The 24,146-nt window shown below is 39.0% G+C and overlaps 1 protein-coding gene across 1 annotated transcript in view; it reads left to right on the forward strand.

The window, feature by feature from the left end:
- ESYT3 (extended synaptotagmin 3) overlaps nucleotides 1–24,146 on the forward strand; it is a 55,582-nt gene that overhangs the window by 14,352 nt on the left and 17,084 nt on the right. The window contains 11 exon segments of the mRNA XM_042447185.1: nucleotides 927–1,003; nucleotides 9,207–9,273; nucleotides 9,405–9,494; nucleotides 11,064–11,119; nucleotides 13,324–13,444; nucleotides 14,472–14,645; nucleotides 15,799–15,881; nucleotides 19,181–19,229; nucleotides 19,969–20,058; nucleotides 21,205–21,267; nucleotides 23,694–23,762. Of these exon segments, the coding sequence (XP_042303119.1) occupies nucleotides 927–1,003; nucleotides 9,207–9,273; nucleotides 9,405–9,494; nucleotides 11,064–11,119; nucleotides 13,324–13,444; nucleotides 14,472–14,645; nucleotides 15,799–15,881; nucleotides 19,181–19,229; nucleotides 19,969–20,058; nucleotides 21,205–21,267; nucleotides 23,694–23,762 (939 nt within the window).

Here is a 24,146-nt window from a genome sequence, read left to right on the forward strand (position 1 = left end):
TTAAAAAAAACGTTCAGGCTGCAGAGCTCTGGAGCTCAGGAATTGTGCAAAAAAACAGAGGGGGGTATTTTTTTAGTGAGGGGGAGGGGGGACAGTGGCACCATGTGAATGCCCACTGAGCAAATGCCTCAGGAATGACTTTTCACAACCCAGGGCATTGCATGATTGGCAACTCATTCATGGGTTTCCCTGTGAATGAAAAGGAATGGGTCAGGGACAAGCCAACTACAGGAGGGAAGTGGCATCATGTAATCCACATCACCAATCCTGCTTCCCTCCTAATTAAATTGCAATTTAAAAGCTGCATGTGATAAAGTCTGGATCAGTATGCAAAGTGATCTTGTAGCACCTTTTACTGAGAAAAAGAAGTTGGTAGAAGAAGCTTTCATAGACTAAGTATACTTCATCAGATGGCATCTGATATAGCCTATGGGAATAGGCAAGATGCCGTCTGATGAGGTAGACTTAGGTCTAATCTGCATTGCAGAAATAATTCCGTTTGATATCACTTTAACTGTCATGGCTCAATGCTATGGAATTCTGAGATTTGTAATTTTATGAGACATCTATCCTCCTCTTTCAAAGAGCCCTGGTGCCACAACACACTATAGATACCAGGATTCCATAGCACTGAGCCATGGCAGTTAAACTGATGTAAAACTGCATTAATTCTGCAGTGTAGATTAGACCTTAGTCTGTGAAATCCTATACTCCCAATCCTATACTCCCAACTTTTGTGTACTTCCCCAGATGCATTTGGACATTCAACACCCTGGTTTTGTTTTTCCTTTCCAGGAAATTACTACTTCCTCTGGGATTTTATTGGTTCCAGAATTCTTATTTTTCTCCAGGGTTTATGGAGAATTGTAGGTATATTTGCCATCACAACAACTAGTAACTCTGCTGTGTGTTTTGTTCATTTTCAGTGCCCTAAAATCAAAGGAGTGAAGGCCTACACCAAAGAAGTTGATAGAAGACAAGTGATGCTGGATTTGCAGATATGGTAGTACAGAAATGCATTCTTACCTATACCTATCATTGAGAACTGTCTGATTAGCTACATTTACTACACAGAGGACTGTGAAATCCTGTAATGTCTGTGAGCTGATTCAGGCGTCTGACTGAACTGCTTTCTAAGAAACAATATAATCAAATGTGTAAATTAACAATTGCAGGGTATAATGTTTTGTGTCTTGTTCCTTCCTTGTCCTCAAAAAGAAGGCATATCTTTTTGTTACTAATACTTATTATGAGAATCATTTGCAAAAATGCTTGAATCTATTAAAAAAATAGCTTTCTATATTATTTATCAAATTCAGGCAGTGATTTTGTAACAGACATCAGTTTATAAATTAGCATGGTTTTGTTCCTATTTTGTTGAAAGCTTAAAATGTGCAGCTACGAGTGTCTGCATAGCTCATGGCTTTTAGACATACTGATGTCTGTATGAAATAATGTGATTGAGAGCCAGCATGCTGTAGAGGTTTAAGTGTTGGACTAGGATACTGGGAAAGCAGGTTCAAATCTCTGCTCAGTCATGGAAATCCACTAGGTGACCATGGGCAAGTGACACACTCTCAGTCTCAGAAGAAGGCAAAGGCAAATCTCTTCTGAACAAATCTTGGCACAAAAACTCTGTGATAGATTCCTCTTAGGCTTACCATAAGTCAAAATAACTTGAAGGCACACAACAACAACAACAAGAAAGTGATTCTCTATAAAAGCCTCTCCCAACCAGGTGCTTTCCACATGTATTGGACTACAGCTCTCAGGATCGATATAGGATTACACGCGTCCCTTCATACAGTGGGCCCTTGTTATCCACTGGGATTTGGTTCCAGAACCCCCCATGGATAACAAAACCCGTGGATGTTCAAGTCCCATTAAATACAGTGGCATAGCAAAATGGTGTCCCTTATATAAAATGGCAAAATCAAGTTTTGCTATTTGGAAACTATCCTTTTTTTGGAATGTTTTGAATCCATGGATGCTTGAAGGGAGGGCAAGTGTATTTGCGGCTTTGACTTTTGCGGATTTGATTACTCATGGATTTTATTAATATGTTTTCTCTAGAATATTTAGGTCCTCCAGCTCAACTCTGTGGTCAAATTTAACCAAAAGTCTCACTGAAGGGCAGAGATTCCTAGAGAAAACACTCCACTAGGCATTTGTAGCTCTTCTAGCGCAATTCTATGGTCAATATCTGGTAGATGTTGACCACAGAGTTGCACTGGATAACCTAGAGATTCCTAGAAAGGTGTTCTCTCAGGTAAAAACATAGTGGTTTTGTTATTTGTGTTTTTTTCGCATTCATGGAGGTCCTGTGCCCCTAACTCCAGTGAATGTGGAGGGATGAGTGTAAATCTTTCTAGGTTGAGGGAAACTGCTCTGTACCCTCCAGCCATGTGGGAGACATTTCCATTGTTAGTGTTTCACACTTACTTTATTTTATTTATATCCCACCTGTTTCCTAATATGGGCCCCAAGCTGACTCATAACATAAATGAAAACAAAATAAAGGTTACCATAATCAGAAGTGATTTTTTAAAAAAAAAAACCAGTTAATAAACTTTCTATTAAAAGCATATTTAAAACATAACTAAAGTTAGAAAATTTAAAAAACATATAAAGTATAACAATGAGGATAAAAAAGCACCTCCTACAGAAATACCTTTCCTCTATTACTACTAAAGAGTCAAAAGGCTATCTAAATAAAATGGTCTTTGCCTGCTGGTAAGAATAGAACAGAGAGGGGCAAGCCTAGTCTCCCGTGTTAGGAAGTTTTACAGTCAGGGAGACACAACTGAGACGTTGTTCAGACACTGTTGTTTTTAGTGTGACTATCCAAATAATTTCAGTCACACATTGTGGTTTTGTTGCTCACACTTGGGTTTTGGTTTGTTTTTGTTGTTGTTGTTGTTGTTTTTGGTACCACATCTATGCACATCTTTGTGAGTTCTGTTGTTCACATGTGTCAGCACTCAAATAAAGATGGAGTTGATAATGTGGATGTATTCAAAATGCATTCAAGGCATGCAGAGTTTTATCCCATTTTTCCTCAGGTCTGTTTGTATCGGTTATTCACAGAGCTGACCATGCAAACCTTAGAAAAACTCAGAAAACCACCCGAGATCATTATTGTGGGTTAAATGCATTTTTTGGTAGCCCTCCCACCAAAACTTAATCAGATGCATTTTTGATATATACATGAACAACAATTATTAAACCCATATTCTACCAGGGATTATTTTCACCATCTGAATAAGCCCTAAGAAGGCCTTCTCTTATTTCCACACCAAGAGAAAGCTTTCCCCTTGAGGATCTCAAAACAAGGCAGGCTCCAATAGGAACATAAGAGTCTTTCAGACTGGATATTACTAAATATGCCTTAGCACATAGCATGATTCTGCAAATACTTTGTGCTCCTATGTGTTTCTATAATTCCTATAGCACCAGGAAGTATTTTAATAAATATTTTTCTGTTCACTACCTAGGAAAATGAATATATCTTTTAAAAAATTAGCATGATTGTATCATCTTATAGTGTTAACATCATCACAAAAAAGTGAACATATCATTACGTGTTAAATTGCCAATATGTTTCTTTCATTCTTAAATGTGACTTTTAAAAATCTAGGAAAAATATGTTAGTGATCACTGTAAGCTTGATCAAGAAATTAAATCATGGTAATACATTGATGCCCACAGCAAAGGAATTAACAAATTTGTGGCAAACTCTTTTTGGCCCAAACAAGGTAGCTGTGCTACATTCAGTAGTATGGACAGACCATGGTGGGTTATCCATGTAGTTGAAATATGGTGGTTCTGAGTATGGAGGCTCCACTTGTAGCTTACAGCAAAAAAGCATTAACTAAGGGATAATAGATTCTATTCATCTGGAAACTATCCTAGAGCAAAGTAAATATAATAATTGCAATGCCCTTCCCACCCCAATGGACACACTTGGCTTTGTATCACTTAGGGTAGTTTTGATCATGCAGCATTTTGGAACCTGTGGTATTAATTATGGTACTGGAATTTATGGTATTATCAGTCATATTATTGCATATTCTGTCTGCATAAATAAAAGTACCAATTCTAGTGAAACCATTCCTGATGAAATATTTTGGGAATGCTGCCCTGTTTAAAAACATGTCTTTACAAGATATATTGCTGAAGTGCTTCAGGAGACGAATATATCTGTCAGTGAGAAAGGAACAGAACAATATTGGGCTGCTGCTGCAGACTGTCTTTAACTGTCACGGCCCCATCCTATGGAATAATGGGATTTATAGTTTGTGTTGGCACCAGAGCTCTCCGACACAGAAGGTTAGGTATCTCACAAAACTACAAATCCCAGTATTTCATAGCATTGAGCCATGACAGTTAAAGCAATGTCAAACTGTGTTAATTCTGCAGAGCTGGTGCAATAGTCCTGTCAAACTGTTTATGAAAAAGAGACATTGGTGTCTTCTCACTTGGATTATTAGTACAAAGGCAGGGTTCAATTACATCTAGATTTATTCTTTCTTGGCTAGTATCCACAGTCCTCCTTATGACTCACAAAGAGTGCTGTTGTGAGAGAGGTCACCTGCTGAAGTTATGAGGAACAGTCCCAGGAGATGAGGGAGGATTCAGGTGGACAGAAAAACCAGCTCATCCAGTTAGGCATCTTCGGGAATGCAACCTTGCCTTGTGCCTTGGGAATGAGTGTCAAATCCTGCCTATAACTCAGAGAAAAAGTAGGAGCAGTTGGAGTCTTCAGCTCATGCCTGTAATGTCAATAATGCCCGTTACTTTTAATGTGGCTGAATCTAAACAGCAAAGGCAACCTGATTTAAATCTGGAGAAATGTACAGTACTTTATTGCTGAATTATGGAGACTGGAGAAGAAGGTGCTAGGATTTTGGGTTCTGTTGAGTGTTTGAAGCTATTGCTTCCCTCTCCAGTTTGAAAACTGGTGTTTTGGCTAATATAAGAATCCATGGGAGGTGGAAATTGTGCCCTTTCCCCATAGCAGTTGTTTCACTTATATGCTGTTACTTGATGTTTTTCATGCTTTTAGTTGAAAGGGTGGCTTTGCCTTGACCACAACCCATAGGATATTACATAGTGAATGTGATGATGTAATAGAACTATGGAACCACTCAGTTTTGGTTACATTGTGACATCATGTGTATGTGGGGGGGGTCCTAAATGCTCTAAATGTCAAAAGAAAATGGAAAAGTTTCTTAAATGCTCTGAATGGGCAGCTGGCAAGAGACCAAGCAAATGCTCCATTTTACTTTGTTGTGTCATATTAGTAATTGTATTGCTTCAAGATTAAACTTTTTCATCTCAGATCTATCCCTAGTTGTACATTATCGTATATGACTAACTGGGGCAGAATGTGGATGTCCATATTCAGTGCCATCCCATTATGTGCAAACCATTCAATGAAAGGGGGAGTTTGGGGCCCAGTTGTTTTTTCAATGTAAAGGCATGCCCTTTCTTTCATACTCCCTCAGGAATAATTCATACTTCTTTTTTTACAAAGTGTTAAGAAATATTTTCCAAGACAATGGATGCATCCTGTAGGTGTGACCATGTTCAGGAAACATGTTAACCTACCACCACAGTTTGGTTTCAGCACTCGTAGTTTCTTCTGCTTCCAGAGTTGTTTTTAAACTGTTTTATCATATTACAATTATTTGAGTCTAGAAAGGGTTTATGTTACTCTAAGCAAGTCTCACATGATGATGAATACATAAGGTTTGATGTGTTAGTACAGTACTCATGAGTGATTTCTATTTAATTGCTTCTCTGTTGTGTAAAATTAATGCTTGCAAAAACTGCATGCCATTTTCTATATAATTCACACATTGTATTGAGTGAGCCAATACCTGTCACATAACAACATACTGTAGCTAATTACCTTGATCTGTCTATTACTAATGTAATTTGAGTATGATGGCTAGAAGGCAAAGGGTAAGGATGAAACTTCCTTAGTGACTGGTAGCATATAGGATATAGTTAGCCACTCAGTGTGTTACACTCTGGGGAGCAGGATTTCCAGCTCAGCCATGACCTTAACAAGTCACAGGGGAAAGCAATGGCAAACCACCTCTGAACAAAGCTTGCCAAGAAAATCCCATGATAAGTTTGCCTTAGGGTTGGAAATGACTTGAAGGCACAAAACAGCAATGTGTTACACACTAGTTACTTGTGCTGTATATTCCATTTCTCCAGTTTATCCTCTCTACAACTCTGTGAGAGAGACTGACAGGCCTCCCAAAAAAACCTAATGAGTTTCATAATTCAGTGAGAAACTTTACTCTACATATGCAAAGCCCCTGTCCCACACTATAACCCCTATACCACAGTGACCATTAAAAATACACAGCCATGTGATAAGAAATACGAGTACTGTTGATGTAGCACAGCTGCAGTGGGGGGGAGGGAGAGAATAGCAACAATAATGACCACAAAGCATTTAATGACCACAAAGCATTATTGCTTCCCCCTGTCCATTTTTTACTTTGTTTTCTATGGAGCTAGCACACTGCACTGAAAGGTATGTCTTGCCATCTTCCCAAATAAGCTAGGAATCAAAGTGCCCGTGAGCTTACTTCACTGGGGAATCAAAGCCATTTAAATGCTCGTGAAATGACTCATGCATGTGACTGTCAGACTATAATGTATGAGTGAACCATAATGAATTTAATATCAACATGTGCCTTGTGCTATAACACAGGATATAGTATAAGAAATGGGGTCAAATTAAATCTATGAATAGGCATTAGTTCATGGTCATACTGCCATGACCAGCAAGACCGCATGAAATCTTTCTCTCCTTACGGAAGATTGCTATCAGCCAATACTCAAACCAAACTATTGCTTCTTCCCAACTTTCTACATAGGTCTTTATGGTTCAGATTTTGCTTTGGTTGTTGTCAATATTACAGATCTGTAATGCAACAGTATCTGTAACTGAAATGAGCCCATCAAAGGCCCCAAATACTTGTAACTTCCACAGTAGTTGTGACAAAAAATATCATGTTTTATTTGTAGCAGAAAGATACTACATGTGTAAGGGCAATCTGAAGGCTGTTGGAATTTAGGTACAGGGAGCAGGGGGAACATGGTAGCCTGTTCTTAGATATGTCAGTCCCAGATGTCTCCTGGTTTCCCCCAGTTATATTTAATCAATAAAGTACATGATAAAACAAATACATGTCAAATCATAACTGAGATCACTGTGTAACAAGTTTCAGTGTTCCCTCTCTATTTCATTGGCTTCCACTTGAATGGGTTGAAAAAAACCCCAGTGATTTCACATATCACATAGTTGTTAGCTGTAATTGCAGAGATGAGAAACATGTGCTCCATAGGTTATATGCAGCCCCCTAAAATTTACTTCTACAACCCCTGAAGCCCCCTGGAAACCTCTAAAGTCTCCCATTATTATTTTTAGGCAAAAATTGAGGGGATTTTTAAAACTTGAAAATGGGCTGAAACAATCTAAGTTCACCTATAGGTTTGATGGTTTACTTCACCCAACAACTGAAATGCCCTCCCTCAAAAAAGCCTGAGAATTGATCAAAAATGGCAACTAGAAGTGACTTGATGTCAATTCCACCCATGTTAAACCAGTAACAGAAACAATGCACATATCACTAACAGCTCAGTGGCTGCCAGATCACTATGGTAGATGAACCCTAAGTCATAGTGCCACATGATCCAGATGTATAATAAGGACCTCATCAAGTTGAAAATGGAAGCATTTATGTAGTAAAATAGCAAGCCTTTGTCAGTTTTCTTAAGTAAAGAGTGCCATGCCTGTACACGCCTATACATCTTTTCGTTGTTGCTGTTATTGCATACACTTTGTGGAAATGTACACATTGTAAAACTCTTTAAAGAGAATTCAGTTTCTTCACAAAAAGTTTCTATGGTGGTAGAGGTGACAGAGAGAAGACACTTAGCTGCCTCACACATTAGAGCAGGAGGAGCTGAATGCTAAGTGTATATTGCCTGTAGGATTTTGCTTTCATTGTGTGAGATAATTCCAAAGACCCCTCCTAGTCCTTGTTTTGTGCCCCTATTTGGTTTTGATTATGGAGGTATACATTTTCATATGAGGAGGGGGTTATGTATATTTATGCATAGCTTTGTGTTGAGGAACCCAAGTAAAACATCTGCAAAGAAGCTAGTATTTGGCTAGTGGACAGTGGCACCACTAATAAGGTTGGTGTCACTCAGTGTGGTAACTCATGTTGACATCCTTCTTAACCACCTACCCATACCACAGCATACAGAATCCCTAGTAATGTCTGTTTTACTAACATTATTCATAAATCATAATACCCATATATCACTGAATGTAATGTCAACAGTTGTAACATAAATAACTAGCAAGATCAAAATTATACTTTTAAATTACAATATTATACACAGCCCAAATATATCTACGCATACATAGTTTCAGGCAGTTAAAGTGAAAATTTTCTAAGATGTGATGTATTTAAAGAAAATTTGAAAAGAAAAAATTAAAATTTAAAATTTAATTTAAAAAACCCAAAAAACAAAAAAAAATTAAAAACCCAAACCTATGCATACTCTTGAAAAGGGTTTCCTCCAGCTTACCGGAGGAGAGTTGTAGGAGTTGAATAAACATGTTTTCATCATCTTTCCCCAGAGAACCAGTTTGCCATATACAGCAGAATATGACATCTATGCTGGATCTTTTGAAATCCATGGAAGAGATAGATGACATCAATGGAGATAGTACAGGAAATACAAGTTTAGTGTATAATCTGGAGATTCTGTGATGTGAGCTTCCTATCCTGGCTACTTGGGAGCAGGGCATGTTAGTTTGCCATGTGTACATGAATTCAATGGGATTTCCTCCTGAGTAGACATAGGACTAAACTTGAGTAGACATAGGACTAACTTCACATCTTTCCCATTATTGTGAAGGGAAGATTGAAAGTGTAATGGTAGTATCTGTCACAATTGGCCTGCTCCCTCCTGAGTCCAGTGAGACTTACTTGGGAGTAACTGTGTTCACACTCTGATCAACACCCTTTTGAATGCAGTTGGTACTGCTGTAACTGGCTTCCAGCTATAAGGGAATTCTTTAGGATAAGAGGGGACTTGGCATTTTTTCTGTTGTAGGTATTTGCTTCTTGAAAGTTAGTGATGTGCTAATTTGATTTCTTTCTTAGCTATATAGGAGACTGTGAAATTCACATGGAATTGTCCAAGTTTAAAGTAGGAGTTAAAGGAGTACAGGTAGGTACATACAAAATATCCATATTGAACAATTGGGAGCATTTCCTACATTAAACTTATTTGGATTAAATAATACTTTCTGTCGATTGCAGTGGATTAAGTAATGCCTTTTCTTTTTGTCATTTTTGTAGCTGTATGGAACTTTGCGAGTGATACTAGAACCTCTATTGACAGATGCACCTTTTGTAGGAGCTGTAACTATATTTTTCATCCAGAAACCTGTAAGTCAGTTACGAGTTCTAATGGGGAACTAGATACCTGTTTATCACTTTAATTTACATGTTGGACAGTATGTTTAATCCATGTCTTTCTTAATTGAATTATGAATACTGCCTTTCTAAAAAGTAGAAGGGCACTATTTTTTTACTAGAACAGGATGTTTTTTAAACGAAAAAAAAAAAAAGGATGAAAGGAGAGATGGCTCCTTCACCCCTTGCCTTACCCTACATGGGGAAGGCAAGGAAGGAGCAAAGCCAGCTCAGCAAGTGTCAGATAGAAGCACTGGTTGGTGTTCTAGCCAGACAGACTAGGATGTGGTTATCCCATGGTGGGCTTATGGTCACACCCCTGACATCATCCAGCCCATCCGGGGTCAGGGGCTAGGGATCTGGCCCTTCAACCCAAACTGGTTCTCTACCACTGCACCATTCCAGCTCCATTGGTTAAGAAAAATAAAATGACTATTTTATGGCACACAGCTTTTAATCCATAGATTGAGTTCTGGGTCTGGTTAATTATTAAATTGGTTGTAATTGCTTAAATGCACCTAGTTGATGTTTTCTGGGTTTAGAAAATTGACACATGCTTACCCTTGCATTTGCAAGTGTGTAGGAAGAATCCAGACAGTGTGGTAAGCCTCTAGCAAAGGAAATGTAGTCAGGCCTTGCTTACTCATCTCCTTCTGATACGAGCTGTCTAAGCAAATTGCTTCCTTGAGGCTGCTAAGCTGTATGTTAATTCTATGCTCATGGAAGTGACGATAGAACATGTGATGGCTTTTAAATGTCCATGTGTTGGGAATGAACACAAGATTCCCCAAGGTATCAGGGTTTGTGAGTAATCAGAACTCACCTGGAATGACTGCACCAACTTCACATCACACTAAATTGCCACACACATTAGAGACAAATGGAAAGAAATTTTATTGGGAGATTTCATCTGTTTGAAAAGTCTTGGACGCTGAACATTTGCATAAATTCAAGTGTGCCCAATACAGTTGTCTTTCTCAATGGTAGAGGACATGTTCTGCATGCAAAAGACTTTGGGTTCAGCTCCCAGCATTCCTCATATATATATATATATAATCCCATTTTACTCCAAATGGGATTCAAAACAGTTTACGGTATAAATCAAGACAAAGCAGTTAAAACAGTATAAAGTACAAAAGTTTTTAAAAGCATTAAATAGTACATTCAATTAAAACACTATGCTTAAAATTAAAATTTAAAACTACTGAAACACTTAGAATTCACAATGCATATTAAAAACTCAGTTACATTTCATTCTAGACAAGTCAGACAAGGCTGGAGGCCTGTTTAAACACGGTCTTTGCCTGCAGGCAAAAAGACGATAGAAAGGGGGCAGATCAAACCTCCCCTGGGAGGGTGTCCCAAAACCTGGGAGCAGTACTGAGAAAGGTCTCTTCCAAGTCCTCTCCAACAAAGCCTGCAAACAGGAAACTCCTACAAACTGCTGCCAATCACAGCACGATAGACCAAGTATTCATGAATCCAGAAATTCTACTTTTGTTTGATAAATGTTTCTTTTCCACCCTTCAATTCTTGATATAGCACTTGGAAATCAACTGGGCAGGACTGACCAACCTGTTAGATGCTCCAGGAATTAGGTGAGCGCTCACTTAACTTCAATCATTTCAAAGAAAATAACTCAGTATCTAAGACAAGGTGATGTACTAGTAGGTAGGTCTCTGTTCAAATAGGGTTCTACATGGGCACCCACAGGCAGCCCATACTTTAGGTAGAGTGAAACATTGTTTTTAGGCGAATAACTTTGTGTGCCATGAAGGAGCATAAAGTTGTTTCCTATTCTGTTGATTAATACTATAGTTGCTACTGTATTAGCATTACCTTTTCACTGCCGAGGAGAGGGGAGAGAGACATCTGTAGGATTATCTAATCCTAGTTGCCAAAATAAATTGGTTGGCTTTGAGTACTATGTAGCTGACGAGTATAGAACTCTTTGCTGCTCCACCTCAGGTAGCAAAATGTCTTGGGCTGGCCCTGTAGAGGCTATGTCTAATATCCTTGGTAGGATACTTGTTGCAAACTGGGTAGCTGAAGTATGCTCATTCCCAGAGTTAGGAAAGCTTACTTATGGGCTAAACTCCCCAAATCCCAATTGGTCATGTTGGGAGTTGTAGTCCGAAAAAGTTATTTTCCTAAGCTCTACTCGTTGCTCATCACATAGAGAGCCTTTGCATTGCTTTTATAAATTCCAGGAGATGGTGGTGTTCTGAGAACTCTCCAGAGAATTTTGGAAGTAATAAGCCACTCTACAGATTGCAGTGTGTTTTTCCTCCAATCATCACTGAAAGCAAGTACTAGACTGCTTATTCATTTTGCAGTCATCTAGTGTTATAGGTACCCAGCTGCTTGGCTCTGTAATTAGAGCTTTTGCTTCTTTTGCCAGCTGTCTCCTGTAGCTCTGGAAAGCTGGTATCACACACTAAGCATAGAAAAATATAGTTTGTTGGGGAAATTTAACTCATTAAAATTTGCTTATATGTCATGTACATTAATTAATTAATTAATTAATTAATTAATTTGTACCCCATCTTTCTCCTGCACTGGGATGCAAGGGCATGGTTATTTTAGCTAATGGGCAACAAGATAACTTTGGACAGTAATGTTTTGTTCTGTGTTGTTGGTTTTAGCAATGGATAAAAATCAAATGTCAAAAATCAAAACTATATATGTCTATTAAACATGAAACAGAACAAAAAACTAGAAAGCATGCAGGACTTTGTCTCCTGCCATTCTACTCCCATTAAACATGAAAACTATGTCCGTTGGCATGTATTGCACAAGTTGAACTGGAATGCGGCTCATGTTTTTGAAATTAACATATAAGTATTTTATTTCTTTCATTTCATTTGTGTGCCACCTTCATTCCAGAGTGGGACTCAAGGTGCCTCCTAGAGAGAGTCAATTAAAAGAACTACACAATACAATTTTAATAACAAGTAAAATCACAACATAAAACAGTATAAAATCACTTATAAGACATACAAAAATTTTAAAAAGATAAATAAAACTTCCCACTAAGAAGCTCCCCTGGTTACACATTAAAAGCCTGCTTTTAGAGACATGTGAGAGTTAATCCTTTACAGCAGTTTACTTTTAGCTCTGTAGAGGCAGCTTCCAGAAACTAGATATTCATGGTTTGGTGTTTTGTTTTTTGTTTTTTTTAATCCTTACTATTTTAATAGCTAGCGGATTATGAATAGAAACCAAGCCTTTTATTCATTGCAATAGCATGAGGATCTAATGATGGATGAACTTTCTGTCTCACATTGATGGATAAGCATTTGCACATATTCTCAAGAAGAGAGTTCATTTGCTGGAGGTTTCTATCACATACTGTCCCATGGCAGCTGATACATCTGCATTACAGTGAGCCAACATTTGCACTCTTGTTTATCACCAGTAAGATTATGAGGCATGATTCATACAAGAATTACCTACACATCAATAAGTGATGTTGTCTCACTAAGTTTTTCCTTTTGCAATTTAGAGCTCTTTCAACATGAGCCATGGTGACCTCCACTGAAATGGAAAGATGCAAAGCCGATCATACACATAATTTCTCTCTTTCCCCTTTTCCCTACTCTACCTTTTCCTTTTCTAGGCTCTTTGTGGCATGATCCAACCAGCTGCCTGACATTAAACACTTGTGGCTGTAGCTTTCAGTTTTGTGAGCCATTATGTCTTCTTGGTGTACTAGGCAACCTCAATGGACCTGCCTTAAACACATCTGTTGTATGAATCCTTTCTTAAATTTGTCTATCTCTTTCTGTGTTTCTTATTTTAGTGTATTGTCAGACTCTTTGATCCAAGATCTCATATCTTCACGGTTGGTGTTGCCAAACAGAATCACCATCCCACTGAAAAAGAACATTAACGTTGCCAACTTACGGTTCCCTATTCCACGTGTGAGTTACATCTGAGAACAGTGCTTGTAAAATTTGCTAGCCAGTCCCTTTGGTTGAAGGTCCAAGTCTAAGGTGGGGCCTTCTCTAGGGTAGTGAAAGCTCTCTCTTGCCTTCATGGGTCTGCCATATCATAGAGGTGGTGGCATATATTTTTAATGCCAAGGGTAGAATAGCAAACTCACTACATGCTCCTATCTGAATTGGTGAGAGAACTGTGAGTCTTGGTACAATATAATTGCCCCATATTGGAACATACAGAACTTGAGAGTGCTTAGATCTAGAAAGATTTGTGGGCCTGAAAAAAGCATTTTTGAAAATCTTAGTTGTGAAGCTAATCCCATTAGTCTTAACTAGAGTAGGACCATTGAATCAGTGGGATCTATCTGTGTGTTAACTTGCCATTCAGTAATTGAGTCAGTGTATTTGGTGTAGTTGAACATAAACTAACAGGATTCAGGCCATAGTTTGAATGACTAATTCTGAGGGGAAGACAAATCCACTCATGATGGAGAGATAAATGGAGGATATGTAGTCCTGGATACAGACTACAGTTGCTACAAGTTCATTTTAGTGAGCACCTTCTTGATTTCAAAGGATCAAAACAACAGATTTTAATGTATAAACATTCTGTTTTCTCCCATTGTATAATGGCAAGGAATGTTAATAAATCAAGCCCACACATTTCACCACTCTCTCTGATGCAAGGAAGTTGCATCATTTTGTTTCTCCTTCTACCCACAACTTCATTTTTTCCTTACTGGAAGGGTAAAAGTGAGAGAATGGCAGGTTGTGAATGGACACACAATAAATGTAGGTTGTCTTTGATTAAGTCTTTTAGTTAAAATAACTTGGCTGTGCTGCCATCAAATTTCACTAGCTTGCTTCTGTAGTGACAGACAGTCATTATCTCTGGTCTTGTGTTTATAGTGTTCCCATCATCTTAGAATGCAGACACCTGGTGAACATTATACATAATGTTTTCTTATTTTTTTTTCTTATGCTTCTTGTATATGTATATGTCTTCCAGGGAGTAGTAAGAGTATATCTACTAGAAGCAGAAAATCTCGTCCAGAAAGACAACTTCCTTGGAGCAATTCGAGGAAAATCAGATCCTTATGCTCTCCTTCGGGTTGGCCTGGTGCAGTACCGAAGCAAGACAATACAAAGAAATCTGAATCCCATCTGGAATGAAATGTTTGAGGTGAGACCTGTACATCAGTACTTAGTCCAAGGCCATTTGCCAAGGTATGGTACAGATTGAGTCTCCCTTATCTGAAATTCCAAAATGTCCCAAAAACCAAAACTTTTTTTTACTGGTGGCTGAGATAGTGACACCTTTGCTTTCTGACAATTCAGTGTACCCAAACTTCCTTTCATGCACAAAATTATTTTAAAAATATTGTATGAAGTTACTTCAAGCTATATGTATAAGGAGTATATGAAACCTAAATTAATTTTGTGTTTAAACTTGAGTCCTATCTCCAAGTTATCATATTATGTACATACAGTGGACCCTTGTTATACCCTGGGGTTTGGTTCCAAGATCCCCTGTGGATAACAAAATTCGTGTATGTTCAAGTCCCATTAAATATAATGACATAGCAAAATGGTGCCCCTTATAAAAAATGGAAAATCAAGGTTTGATATTTGAAATTTATACTTTTTTTGAACATTTTCAAACCGTGGATGCTTGAATCCATGTATAAGAAATCCGTGTATAAGAAGGGCCGACTGAATATGTAAATATAGATATAGTTGGCCTTCTGTATCAACGGATTCTTTATCCAGAGATTCAACCATCCACGGCTTGAAAATACTCAAAAATAATATAAATTCCAAAAGCAAACCTTGATTTTGCCATTTTATATAAGGGACGTTGTTTCACTATGCCTTTGTATTTAATGGGACAGTCCAGCTTACATTATTGTAAGTTACCTTTTTTTTTTTGGTGCAAAGGCTGAAATTGTCTACCAGCTTGACCAATGGTCAAAGTCCCCCTCAAAAAAAAAATCTACTTTTCACCTGTAGGAGCCCTTTTTAATGCCATTTAGTTAACGGTGGAGGGCAGGGTTTATTGAAGAAGCATCTAGCCAGACCCTGTAGCCGGACACAGAACAATAACATCATGTGCCAAGAACTACAGCAAAAAAGGTAGAGGTGTGTGAGAGGGGAGATGTAGCTTAGTTCCACATGTGAAACTTTTTTGATAGGTCTCTGCAGTGCAGGATCTCAGACTTGTAACTTCCAGAAGAATAGAAAGCTATTAATTTCATTTAATTTACCCTTTGAAGTGACATCCCAAGAACACGTACACAATGTTCCATTTTGTTTTAATAATCTTTCTCTCTTCACAGTTTGTTGTTCATGAACTACCTGGTCAGGATCTAGAGATAGATCTGTATGATGAAGACCCAGATAAAGATGATTTCCTGGGCAGGTGATGGATAAAAATTTCTCCAGCCCTATGTAGAACTTGCCTCTTTCCTCCCCTGTCTCATTCTCTCTCTCTTTCTGTTCTTGCTGCAGCTTACAGCCTTTGCAATTAGTAATGGCTCAGTCTATCTATATATTTAAGGAAGGAAACGCAGGATGCAGACGTCCATAAACGTTGAATTGAAGGGGAATGGTATATTTGAATATTGTCAGGTACCACAAATTCTCAGCATATTAACAATTAAAATTAGAGGAGTGGTTCCCATCTCCCTGAACACATTTGTAAAAATATGCCATTAACTTATGATATGAGATATCATTCGTTTCCACACCTATCTTCTTTCAAGAGTAGAGTCCTTGGAGATCATTGCACGAGGGTAGAAAAATGAAATTGAAGCAGGATAGCAATGTCTATGGGTGAACCTTATCACATGACTGACCTGTAGCTGATCTGTAGTCTATCCATGGCTGTGGCACACCTTTTCATTGTTGGGCAAAACATATCAATAGCTACCAATTTGCTGCCAATCACTCACTGCCAATTGCACACTGTTAGCCCATCACTGTGTGATAAGCTTCCAACTACAGTTCTGGGATTGGGCCGTCACTTAGTCTTTGTCTCCTCTTCTCTCCTTCCCCCCTCAGCAGGCTGGAATTCTCCTTTCTCCTTTCTTTTTCCCACCTCCTGCGACCCCACTAAATAACATTGCCATAATTGCTAAATTGTGTTTTTGTTGTTGTTTTTTAAGAAATAAAATAAAAAAGCAAATGACATGCTGGGTAGAGAAATTGGGCAGAGAGGTAGGGTTAAGGAAAATATGGGACTGTCCATGGCTGCAACAGCCTCAGTCCCACCACTGAATATTTGAATATTGTCAGCTGCCACAAATTTTCAGCATATTAACAACCAGGACTGCTCCCAAATTGGTATGTATGCATTTCATTTCATTAACACAATTGCAATGAGAATAGGGCTCATGAGATGAAGTTACTAGCATGTCCCTTACATCTCAATATTTATATATTATCCAAATTTGGAAATTTGGATCGTTGTGTCACAGTGACAAAGGATTGCCTCTATATTAGGCTTCTTAGACAATTCCAACCAAAGCACAACATTGCTCACAATGTGACTTCACCTATGGTGTGGCTGGGCAAAATGTGACCTTCAGTTTTCATATAGCTGTCCGGGAAAGCAGCCGACGGACTGCTGATAAAGGCTGAGACCAGCTCGAAAAGCAAACAAATACAAGGGCTTTGCAGCAGCAAGAAAGCAACTCCAATGTAACAGTACCAGTCCAATGTCCAATAGAGCAGAGTCAGGGGGCAAGCCAAGGGTCCAGGATTCCATAGAGCAGGTCAACAAGTCAATTCCAGGGCCAAGGATTCCAGGTTAATCCGTAGTCCAACAAGCAAGGTAGCAGGCAACAAAGTCCAAGGGAGTCAGAGCAAGACGCTTGCGCCAGGGAACACAAATAGGCTCTGACAAAGAAGCTTGGCGTCTTGCACCTGTTTATATTGGCCCAGTGATTGCTTAAGCATTTCTCATATAACCTCCTGGATCGATGGAGGCATGCCCTTTCTGTCCTTATCTGACTGAAGGTAGGTACGATTTCATCCTGCTCCTCTATGTCTCTCAGGCCTGGAATCTCTGCTGGAGGGTGGCTGGCCTGATGAGTCACAAGCTCTACTGGAGCTGGCAGAACAGAGCTAGGGCCTTGCTCAGCCTCTTCCTCCAAGTCCTCAGCCTGGCTGGCCATGACAATAGCCCCCAAAGCCTTTTTAGTGCCCCTACTAAATGCACTGAAGCCAATGGGAGAAAGCAATGATATAAACTATGACACTGACCATCTCTCTGGGATTTTCAATATCATTGTCAGTAGCCAATTTCATAGTTAGTAACTACCAAAACCACCTCTGAGTATTCCTTGCCTATGAAAATCCTGTGAAATTCATGGGGTCATCATAAGTTGACAGGTGAACTGAAGGCTCATACACACACATGTGGTATATATGCTCAAAAGGTGGGTTTACACATGGGAAGGTAAAATACAGCCAACTAGCCAGATGCACCTCCAGCCCCCCCCCCCTTTTATTTTTTGCAGATATTCAGTGCTTCTGCTAAATTATAATCAATGGAGAAAATAATGATATTCAGTAAGACAATGACTATATCTATTGACTCTAATAGATGGAATAGCCAGAATCATAATTAGTGTCATATTAAAGTAAACATAAATTCATGTACATTTGAATATAAATGTAAGAATAATTAATCAGTTATGAGTTAGGGGGATTTGATTTGTTATGAATGAAGGAAAGACATTTTATTTGTTAGGAATGAAATCTGAATATAAAATTTGAATATAATTGAAATATAAAATATAAATATAAATGTAAAAGTCTCTTTTTAAATCTATTTTAAACATTTTTCCATTTTTTAAAAGTGTACTATAATGTGCATCTTCCCTTTATGCTATACCCCCTAGGCATGTGCCTTTTGAGTACTTGCCCAACAAGATCAGTGGCTCTAAGACCCGTTACAGACCGCCCAAAAGGGGCAGTCTTGGGCCGCTGCCGGTTGCAGCACGGGGAAGCTGCTGCAGCCAAACCGCGCGACTCCCCCGCGCTGTAAAAAAGGAGCGCAAAAATCGCGCTCCATCCAGCAACCCGGAAGAGACGTCGCAAGTGCCAAAGCGCGCACTCGCAACGTCTCTTCCGGGTTTGGACGTCCAGACGCACAGCATCCGTTACGTCAAGATGGCCGCGCCCATCTATATAGGGCGCCGCCATCTTGACGTACGGAATACACGCGAGGGGCAAAGCGCATCCGGAAGCACCGCTCCTCATGTGTATTCACAGCGCGACGGCGCCGCCGCTTAGGCCCGTCTATAACGCGCCTTAGTTTTACAGAAGTGGCACATCTCAAAGGAGCACTGGAATTCACAAATTTCCACCAGTTTCAAGACAGCTTTCAAGACATTGCACAGCTCCTTTGCAGACAACTGGCTCATTAAATTCTCGAGCTCACAGGAGAGTTTCTGTGGAGAATCCTGTGGAATTAAAAGGACTGGTCTCAATAATCTCTGTGTTATTGTCTCTTTAGCTCATTATACAGGGAGTTTTATTTATGTTGAGGGTGGAGAGAAGGGACATTTCAAATTGGAAAGAGGAACAGAGTGAGAAAATTCAGCACTAGGATCCTTATAGGCTTACATACCATCTGTTAATTATAAAAGCAAGTACAATAATTACTATAGAGTTTATTTGTGTGATTTGTTCTGTGGTTGTTGTTTTTTACAGCTTGCTTATAAACCTTGCTGATGTGATGAAAGACAGAGTTGTTGATGAGGTAAAAAAATTAGACTTTTTCAATCATCTTTTTTTTTCTTTGTGTTTTCTCTTTGAAGGCATGGTGATTTTGTGAATAGTTTTTTAAGGATGTTAACTTTTTGCCAATCACATTGATTTTTTTTTTTAAAGTTAAATTATCCACAGAGATGATTTTTAAAATTTAATTTCCTGGAGTTCTCACTTTTGTCTGTACATAAGGTTTACATGGGGCTATCAGGAAGATTTTAAATGTGACAAAGAGTCTTGAGCAACCATAAAACAAATGTATCATGAGGTTTTCTTGGGCAAGAGCCTAGATTCACAAGATGCATGGGGCTGGGGCTGTGGGCATTTTCAGATGTACATGCACAATCAAATTGGGATTAGGAACTGTTTCTCAAGAAGAGATTAAAAATAAATGAATGTAGAAATCTTTGGCAAAGTTGTTCTAATTCTAGAGGATATGTAAGGCATATTTAAGGATTATTGGGTGTTATATGCCAATTGTATTCTAAAACCAGGACTCTCCATTGCATTGATGTCCTTATCATCTTCCCTGTTCCAGCTAGAAAAATGCTATCTAAAATGCTATCTAAACATGCTGTATTTTAAAAGCTGTGTCTCAAATAGATTCAGCTTGATAAAATATGAAACACTAATTTTGTGAGCTGCTGTTTCAGTTGCATATGGTACCCAGTTCACAGCTTAATTTGCCTTTTTGACATTGGTGTGCTTTCCTTTTCCTTTTCCTTGTGAAGTGGTTCCCCTTAAGCAAGATAGCAAGCGGACATGTGCATCTGAAGCTTAAATGGTTTTCTTTGGTCACCAGTCAGGAGAAACTTTATGAGGTGAGTATGTGGGGAAACTTGATAACAACTGTTGGAAGATACTTTCAGTTAGTGGGTACCCTTGGTTATAAGTAAGAAAGCCTTAATAGCCCCCTTCCCTTTAGTGAGCCCAATTCCTCACCAACCCCCTTTGGTCTCTGATGTTACTTCCCCACAACCTCCTGCTCCTCCTTCTCCTTGAACCACCTGGATACTTGCCAGGCACAGGAACAAGTTTCATCTACATTATAGTAGTAATGCAGTTTGGCACCACTTTAACCGCCATGGCTCCATCCTACAGAATCCTGGGACTTGTTGTTTGGTGAGGCACCACCAGCACTTTTTGGCAAGAAGGCTAAAGATCTTGTAAAATTACAGATCCCAGGATTCCATAGAATGGAGCTATAGCACTTAAAGTGGTGTCAAACTACATTATTTCTACAGTGCAGATGCATGCACAATGAACAGAAAACAAGTGACGTCTTTTATTGTTCACCCTATATAACACAACTATTGTCCAAGTTGGAGCACAAGATGGATGAGCAGAGTGCTGAAGAAGAGGATGAGGAAGAGCAGGTGCAGGGTGCCCTTGTGAATGGGCACCCTGCCAGGCTGTAGGACCTGAATAGGTTCCTATCCACATCAATGCTTGATAATGGCCCAGCTCTCAGTGTCAGGCAATAAAGAAGATGTGGAATAAAAATAGACCAACATTCTCTGATCACATGCTCAGCAATGCTTCACAGATGAAAACTGGGACATCAGTAACCAAGCAGTCTCAGAATGTGGTCAAGATGGCACCATTAAAACCTTGAGGTCCCATGGTTTGGGGCATCTGCCGGGGGGAGGATCTGGAACAGAACCCCCATGGATACTAAGGGCTGACTGTATATAAAACATGGGACAACATAGGATAATAATAATAAAAAAATTATTTGGTCATTGACCAGTATAAACAACATAGGATAGTCAAACTCAGGTTATAATTTGTATCCATAATAATCCCCTGCTAAAGCATGTTAACTAATGGCAAAAGCAGAACTGCTAAAGAGACCACATAATTTGAAAGATTAAATTTACAATATGAATGTGTGGGGCATATGTCACAAAACTTTATATCAGTGTGTTAATTTGTGTTTTTTGTTTGTTTGTTTTGTTTTTTTGCAGGACAAGAATGGTCTGGCAACAGCAATTCTCATAGTGTATTTGGACAGTGCCTTCAATCTTCCTGTGAGTAAGCAGAAAAGAGCAATGTGTTCTTATTGTCAAACAGCATAGTGTTAAATTGTTACATTGTCAGTCTGTGTTGCCGGTGCATGTGCAGGTTCTGTTGTCTTGTAGTAGTAAGTAATACAGAAGTTTTCCTGCCAAGAAAATCCATTTGGCAGACATAACATTGTCTTCTTTGGAAACACAGCCTGCCAGATTCTGCAAATTCTATTGTTTGGGAAATGCCTGACAAATATGCTCTCCCTATGGAGGTCCAGCTAGTATCAGTGTTGGTTTCTTTCTAATGCCAAGCCAAAACATGGCTTTTTATTAAATTCTTTGGGGACGGACAGAAACAGATGGGCAGGAAAAAGTGGCTTTTCCAAAGCCGCATTGAAACCCTAGCAACTGCACCACTCATTCACAAGGTGGCTGGAGTATGCATGTAATGAACACACTGCATGGTTTCAAGCTGCACCACTGGGTACTTTTTTTAGTTCCTCCCACCATCCTTGTGCACCTTCACAGGAGCCACACGTGCAGTGCTTCACCAGGACAGGGCATCGGAGCAGAGGTGTGCCCATACAGATGTTGGCAAGGTCTGCTTTGTGTGTGTTGTATTCATCTCCATGAGAGATGTCACGCTTTCTCTTTTGGGCATTGTCACCTTCACTACTTGGGTACGACAGCTCCATCCCTTTTAAATGCTCTCTTGCAATGGGACGTTTACATGCACAATTAGGGTTAGGGTTAGAGATAGAGTGCCCCTTTAGAGTCACTGTGGCGACACTGTATTTAGATGTTTGAGCAAAGATGTGCATTTTCCAGGAAGAAGCGGAAAAATTCAGCTACTTTTTAGTCTGGCTTTTCTCCCCATAGCAATAGCAATACATTTCTATACTGCTTATCAGTGAACTAGCACTCCTTAAGTGGTTTACAATATGTAAGCCAACTGCTTCCAACAAGTTTAGGGACACATTTTACCAACCTACAAAAGGATGGAAGGCTGAGCGGACCTTGGAGCCCTGCATGGGATTGAACTCACAACCTTGTGGCTGCACTACTGGCATTTAACCACTGCACAACCAGGGCTCCCCATAGGGCTCCTTGAGAGTGATTTCCAGCCAGCATCGAGGCTTGCATCATCAAAACATGCCGCCTGGAAGCCAACTGGAAATCTCCTTATTTTGACTGTCTGTTTCACCCCTTAGTTCAAAGTATACATGTACATGGCATTCAATTGTTGCAGTTTTAAAGTGGTTTTAACTATTGCTTTTATAGTTGTTTTAACTGTTGCTTTGTTTGATATGCTTTTATTTTGTTCAAATTATTTTAATCCAGAAATGTTTTAATTTATTTATTTATGTCTTTGAGATCCTATGATAAATGGCAAGATAGAAATATTTTAATGGCAGATAGATAGATAGACAGACAGACAGACAGATATTTAATGACACCTAAAAGTTGGAGGGATGTTTTTTTAAGTACTGTTGGAACACAGTATTTCCAAACAAAAATTTGAGGTAGATGATTTTATAAGGGAGCCCTTGACAGGGATTTGCATGCTAGTGGAGAGCTGGGAGAAACACAAGTTAAAAAAAACCTTACAAGTGCCTGCAAGAGCTAGCTGACTGCATTTTCCCCTCCACAGTCTTTACTTTATTTGAGATTATCTTGAGCCCCTGCTACTTTTTACAAACTAGTTTCTGCCATTTATTATTCCTAGAATTAAAACCAGCTATGTTTATTGGGTAAGAATTGGAGAGATTCTTTTATGCTTTATATTTTGATCACTGCAATTTTTAAAGCTATTTTCCAGCCTGTAGCAGTAGCCTTCCTGGTGGAGAAGGGTCCATTAATATTTATATATCACTCAGAGACATGGACCTGTTGGTCTAGAATATCAGTATTCAAAGGGATCTTGTAGCTCCTTTGAGACTGACAACTTCTGTACATTTGGTCTGCTTCGTCAGATGCATGGAAGAACTGGCACCCAGGAAGAACATTTACAAGCAGAGTGTATTACTAGCCATAGAAATGCAAAACATGTGGGTATGGTGATGTGGTGACAAGTTCAATTAATTGAGGGACAAAGGCAGGTGGATAGATGTTGCCTAAGGCCAGGATGGGTAGATGAGCATATGTATGCTGGAGAGAGTTTTGGAATGTGGTGTGTACAGGCTGGAAACTGGAAAGAGATACAATGAACTGTTGGCATCAGGGGCACTGTGTTTCTGAATGCTGGTTGCTGATGGAATATGAGTGGAGCACATTTTGGTGGCAGATGAAGAGTTTCCCTATCATTTCCTCAGGTCTTAAATTTAATCTGTTTTAGATGCCCCTCCCTATTTTAGGTAAGCCTCCTTAGAGACAAAATTCCATTGGGTCTATGACATCCAATTTTATTTTTGTATTTCTCTTCTCTTTTGAATATTTCTCCAATATAGAAAAACCAGTATGAATATTCTAATGGTGAATATGGAGCAAAGAAATACAGAAAAGACAGATACCTCAAGGTAAGTGCTTCTTTTTGGAATTCAACTCAGATAGACATTATCTCTCATAACTGATAAAAATGGGAGGAGGTATTTCATCTTTGTGTTACTGAGGTTATTCTCTCAACTGTGTCCTACATACAATACATAGGTGAAGAAGAATGGAAAGCCTAACTGAGTGGAATATCAGTGAGGCTACAATCAAAACAACATCAAGCCCAAAGAGGCAAATTCATATAGGTTTTTATAGCATTTCTCTATGTTTGATGGACTTCAGACAAGTATATAGTAGATGGTCTCTGCTTCCACATATACAAAAGTGTGCTTCTGCCCCTCATTTTACTATGAACAAAACTGAACATCAAAATCTCAACAATAATGATTTTCAATGCTATTGATTGATTG

The sequence above is a fragment of the Sceloporus undulatus genome, chromosome 1 (genome assembly GCF_019175285.1).
Source record: "Sceloporus undulatus isolate JIND9_A2432 ecotype Alabama chromosome 1, SceUnd_v1.1, whole genome shotgun sequence".
NCBI classification, from domain to species: domain Eukaryota; kingdom Metazoa; phylum Chordata; class Lepidosauria; order Squamata; family Phrynosomatidae; genus Sceloporus; species Sceloporus undulatus.